Source organism: Channa argus, chromosome 14, assembly GCF_033026475.1.
Source record: "Channa argus isolate prfri chromosome 14, Channa argus male v1.0, whole genome shotgun sequence".
Taxonomy (NCBI): domain Eukaryota; kingdom Metazoa; phylum Chordata; class Actinopteri; order Anabantiformes; family Channidae; genus Channa; species Channa argus.
Window position 1 is genome coordinate 16046500 of NC_090210.1, and position 5487 is coordinate 16051986.

General features: G+C 36.6%; 1 protein-coding gene across 1 annotated transcript in view; it reads left to right on the forward strand.

Annotated features, from left to right (window-relative positions):
* Positions 1–2502, forward strand: part of LOC137098094 (peptidase inhibitor 15-like) — an 11736-nt gene extending 9234 nt beyond the window's left edge. The window contains exon 5 of the mRNA XM_067473918.1: positions 1002–2502. Coding sequence (XP_067330019.1) covers positions 1002–1137 — 136 coding nt within the window. The 3' untranslated portion in view covers positions 1138–2502. The remainder of the gene's footprint in view (positions 1–1001) is intronic.
* The last annotated feature ends 2985 nt before the right edge of the window (positions 2503–5487 follow it).

Here is a 5487-nt window from a genome sequence, read left to right on the forward strand (position 1 = left end):
AGCGGGGACTGATGGTATCCCAGGCTGGGCTCTGAATGCATGCGCTGACCAACTTGCTGGGGTGTTTACCAACATCCTCAACGTCTCTTTGAGCCATTTCATGGTCCCTGACATTTTTAAAGACTCCATCAATATTCCAGACCTGAAGACAACAGAAGTCTCCAGCCTTAATCACTTTCGCCCCGTTGTCATCATGAAGTGCTATGAGCATTCAGTCAAAACCCACATCTGTGCCTCCCTCCCTGCTACACTGGACCCTCAACAATTCAGCTATAGAGCAAATGGGGCCACAGAAGATGCCATTGGTCTAGCAGCACACACAGCTCTCTTAAATACCTGGACAAGGGAAACACATACCCCCAGGCTGTCAGGCTCCTTAACTCATCATAAATCATAAATCATCTGTTATGCTACTATCCATGCAATATTTTTCAAATGTGCAATATCAGGTACATACAGCTCCTCACTCACAAACACACACACACTTTAGATTTACCTTGCACATGTACATAGCATACATATATATATATTATACATAATTTTTCTTAGGGTTTGTATTTAATGTTTTTCATTTAATTAGTGAGTTGGTTGGTTCTTTCTTGTCTATAAGCATTTCATTGCATTGTTGACTGAGCGGTAACCTGCATATGACAAATAAATTAAGACTGAATCTGCTCTTGAACCTCTAAATGCTGTCTCTCTTAGTGCCACACAAATGATTACTACAGACTCGTTGTGACTTGTATGAAAAGGTTAAAATGTCCTCTTTGGTACATCTGAATATATTTCCACTGTATAAAGTGCTGCATTTTCAAGGTGCTACAGTTTGTTTAAAATGGATCTGTATGCTCTTGTTTTTAGCCATGATAACCACCATGTGGGACTTTGGCCCTCTTTTTACCACTATACCTGGTCACCCCTATTGTCTGTAAGCATTGTAAGTCTTTGGAAAATCAACTAAAAAGCACTAAAGACACTAAAGTTTCTTTTTTTCTCTGCAGGGGAAACTGGATAGGAGAGGCGCCTTATAAAGTCGGCATTCCCTGTTCAGCCTGTCCATCCAGCTATGGTGGTAGCTGTAGCAACAACATGTGCTTTCCAGCTGTCCAGTCCAACTACATGTACTGGTTCAAGTAAAGAGTGAGAAAAATGCTGGTTATTGTTGGGAAATTATATATCACACTGCCTGTAACTGGATTACAACACATGAAAAGGATTCTTTGTTTGAATGGCAGATGACTGCTCTGAGTTATAGTGAGGACATTTTAAGATTTTTAATGTTGAATATGCAAACTTGATGCAGTAGCACTCAATTATTTTTTTGTAAACCACCATCGTGCCTTAACACAATCCTGTCAAAGACAGTAATGCTTTGCTGAATACATAAACATCCAGTTGTGCTAGTAGCTGTACTGTAGCAGCATCAGAATCTTTTGATCTGCAGATATGTTGATATTAGAAAGACATTATAGCATGTTTAAAATTTAGTTCAAGATTTTGTATGTTTCAGTAATATATGCATAAACTGGGGCATGCAAAATGTGTATGTTTACTGTACACATATACAACAAATATTGATTTGTGTTGACATATGAATGATCATGTCATGTCATTAATTGGCAAACTTTCCTAATTCAGTGTTTCCTGGTATCAGCATTGATGAGCACTTGAGACTTTGACAGTTTTCTTTATGCAAAAATGTGGAGAAACTTTATAACAAGGCTGCTGTAGTAGCAGTACCAGCTATTGCAGCATTGTTATTGTTCAATGTTCTGAATGTTTGTAATTCAAATTTTCTGATTAGTATTTCTGTTTCTGAAAAAGAAAAAAGCATAGAAGGAAATATTCAACACCAAATCAAATCAAATATGACATATTTCAAATCTGCCCTGAGGGGTTTTATAAAGTTAAATGTAAAGTGCTTTATTTGTCATTATACATACAAGGTGTATAACAAAATTGCGTAATCTGTACAACAAAACAGTCCCTTTGTCTAAAGACCATTAACCTTGACTCAAGAGCTGTTGTGAACTTTTTTAGAATTGTGCACAGAATGTATTAATGGTGCAAAAAGAAAAGAAATATAGACACATTTATGACACACATATATTGGATGTGTGTATGTAGGCTATTTGTACTTTAAGTCAATCCAAAGAGCCATGTCTATTATTATTATTATTATTTAATGATTATTGAATTTATTTTGTGTTCAATCCATATATAGTTGGTTTTAGATGCAAGCTCATGACCTCGAGAAAATGTAAACTAATATTTTCTGTATGTTGTTATGTATTATGCTCATGGGTTTGATTTTCCATCTAAAAAAATATAAGTCTGCACAATACCACTGAATAAAAAAGATGCGTTTTAAAGGTGCTACAATCATGTAAGAAGATACTGTAGGAGTTGGTTGGTGAATAATGGACTGTTATTAAAGTTAATAATCACTGTCTGTCTTCTGTGGAGTAATTGACGTTATAGTTTTATTTTTTTCAGAAAACTATGTAGCATGTATTCGTTTTTTTATATTAAATACTGTAAATCTATGATGTTTTCTTTCCTACTATGTCCTGTTTTGGTCTTTTAGCATACTGCTTCATTTGTATAAGGAAAAAAGAGAATATATTAGTATATTACTTATATTATCATTACTGATAACACATTTTTATTGAAACAACTTTTATAAAAGTGGTGTAATCTTCTTTTACTTGTGGTACTAAAACTGTAACACTGGGTGGCAGCAACAAGCCATAAGACCATATGGAGGAAGGAGATGGGCTGAAATGGACCCTGAATGCAGGGAAATGGGCTTGGAAAAGATATGGTGGGGAGACCATGTACTGGGAAACATTTTAAACAGGACAGCACAGTCACTTGTTTGTCCAAAAATTGAAAATTGACTTGAGTCTAAAAAGCAGCGCAACCTTTCTACTCACAGTGTAAATTCTGAAGTGACCAGTCTGTGATAACAGTCCATATGAAGGCACATGCTGCAAGCAACAAAGTATGACAGCTGAAAGAGGCCAGTATTCCTCTTCCTCCTTTTGTTGTATGAATTCACCTTTGCACATTGCAGTGAGAAAGAGCGTCTACTGACCAGAACATAAAAACAGTTTTGCATGTTTTAGATCATTGTTTTCCTGCCTGATGAAGCTCCCCCAATTAGTTTTGATGCATTTCTCAGTCAATTTGCAGACTACATTTAGAATCATGGGGTGACTGTTTGGGTTTTACTGCTCGTGAGGTGTTTACATCTGGCAGTGTGGCCTCTGTATTTCTGCTAATGAAGTTTTGCTCCATTGCTGGTGATGTCACTGACTGTTTTGGTTTTCCCTATATATTTCCCCATATCGTTTTAATAGCAAAACAACAAATAACAAAAACTGTTCACAGACTAGATACTTAGAACTATATTTATTAACTGAACAATCACAGGACACACCTAGATAATAAGAAGCACCCATCAGTCATATGTTCTAATACTTGCGCTCCTTTAAATCTAATTTTAATCTGATGTAAGAGACGCTATGTCCTACATGTTTAATATAGCTAAATGCAACTGCCAGGAAATTAAAGCAGAAATTCTGAAATTTTGTATCATATTCATCTTTTGATCTTAAATCTAAATGTCCAGGGTGCACAGCAAACTGAACAGGAAAATGCACTGTACATACACTTTATTGCTAAATTATATATTCAAACATTAATATTCAATGATATAGAATATTAATGTAATAATAATAAGTATATTTTTTCCTTTCGGCTTATCTTGTAAGTTCAGGGTTGACACAGCGGATTTTTGGTCCCCATGTTGATTTGGCAAATTTTTATCCCAGATGCCCTTGGGAATGCTATGGTGAGTGAATAAAATAGATGATAATTTAAAAAAATACAGCTATAGTTTTTTTTGAAATCGTTGCAAATTCCTGTGGTCCACGACCACCACTGAACATAGTTTTTTGGTAAAGGTTCTCAGTCATCCAGGTTTGGTTATCCTGAAGAAGCCGCTTAGATAAATAACGAAATGAAGAATGAAGTCCAGTCGACATGATTCAGTGATTCAGGATATCTGAGCTTGCTAACCCAACCAACTATTCCAGTTTCTCCCTAGAAAAGCTTTGTCATTCTATAAAACCTTCATTGCAAGTTATAAATCATGGGTCTGCTAGAAAGGGCTATGTTTGTCAGACAAAAACACCTTGGGGCACTTGCTTAAACAACCAAAGCTGTCATTCTTCTTAAGAGGTTTCCAAAATCCAGCTCTAATCCTAAAATGATTAATTATTGTTCTTTTATGTATTCTGTACAAAAAGCAGTGTGAAAACCACAGCTGTAATCCATTCGTTTGCCAGGTGCAGTGACTTCCTGGAGTCTTCTCTGGTTGCCTGGCAACTGCACCTTAGACTTAGGTTAATTTGGTTTGTAATAACAAAACAGACCAAACCAGTTTTAAAGAATAAATCATGTAAAAACACTGATATGATTTTTGAATAGTGTGAAATCACCGCAGGTCTGCCGGAGCAGAGTTTTCACGTAGAGTAACAGGGTCTGTGTAACGACCATTTTCATGTTTGTCAGGGAAGAATTTAGGCAATGGCCGAAAAGCTAAAGAAGCAGAGTGTAAACAAAAGAACTCTTGCGCCTTACTCCTAGTGACTTTGGACTGCTGTGCTGTAAAAACTGATAGTAGTATGAAGTGCTTGGTGCAACATTTAAACAAACCAACTGGGTCACCCTTCATGAAAGACGTGTCAGCCAAAAGCCCAGTGTGTCTGGCTGCGGTTTTTAAAAGGTTTTTGGACTTGGGAATAATTATTCCAGAATCCCAGCCGACAAATACGTACAATGAGTGTAAAAAATTCACTGTCACAGTTGAAAACATAATTGTGGAGATGACAGAAATTATCCTTTAACTGTCAGATACACAACACAGGAGAAACTTTCTCTCTCTCAGTACTTGTACTTCTATTTCCTGAGCAAACCTAACTATGGTATCACCATAATCTGAAGGTTTATTTGAATGTTTGATTTAATGGCAGTAACAAGATCCAATATTTTTCAGCATTTAGGTTTGAAATTACGTTAGAGCATCTCTGTATGACAATAGAACAAACGCAAGGCTACATTGTCTCTTCAGCAGTAATGTTTTTTTTTCAAAATGAGATTGATTCTTGAGTGTTCTATTACAGCCCAGCTGGAAAGAAGGAGAGATCTTCACAAATGAGATTTAATTGTCTTCCACCTAAGCAGCGCCACGGGAAGTGGGGAAATGAAACAGGCTGAATGGTTTGCCGGCTGATTTAAAGACGTGCTACCTGCTCTGCTGTGAGCTGACTGAGTTTAATCTGTCTCCTGACAAAAAAAAGGCAGGTTGTGTAATTTCTACATGTGACATGTCACAGACCCACAGTGCTCTTCATTTAACAGTTTCATGTTTCCTTTTATTGTCCCTTCTCTATCATCTAAACCATGAGGGCTATTGACTTC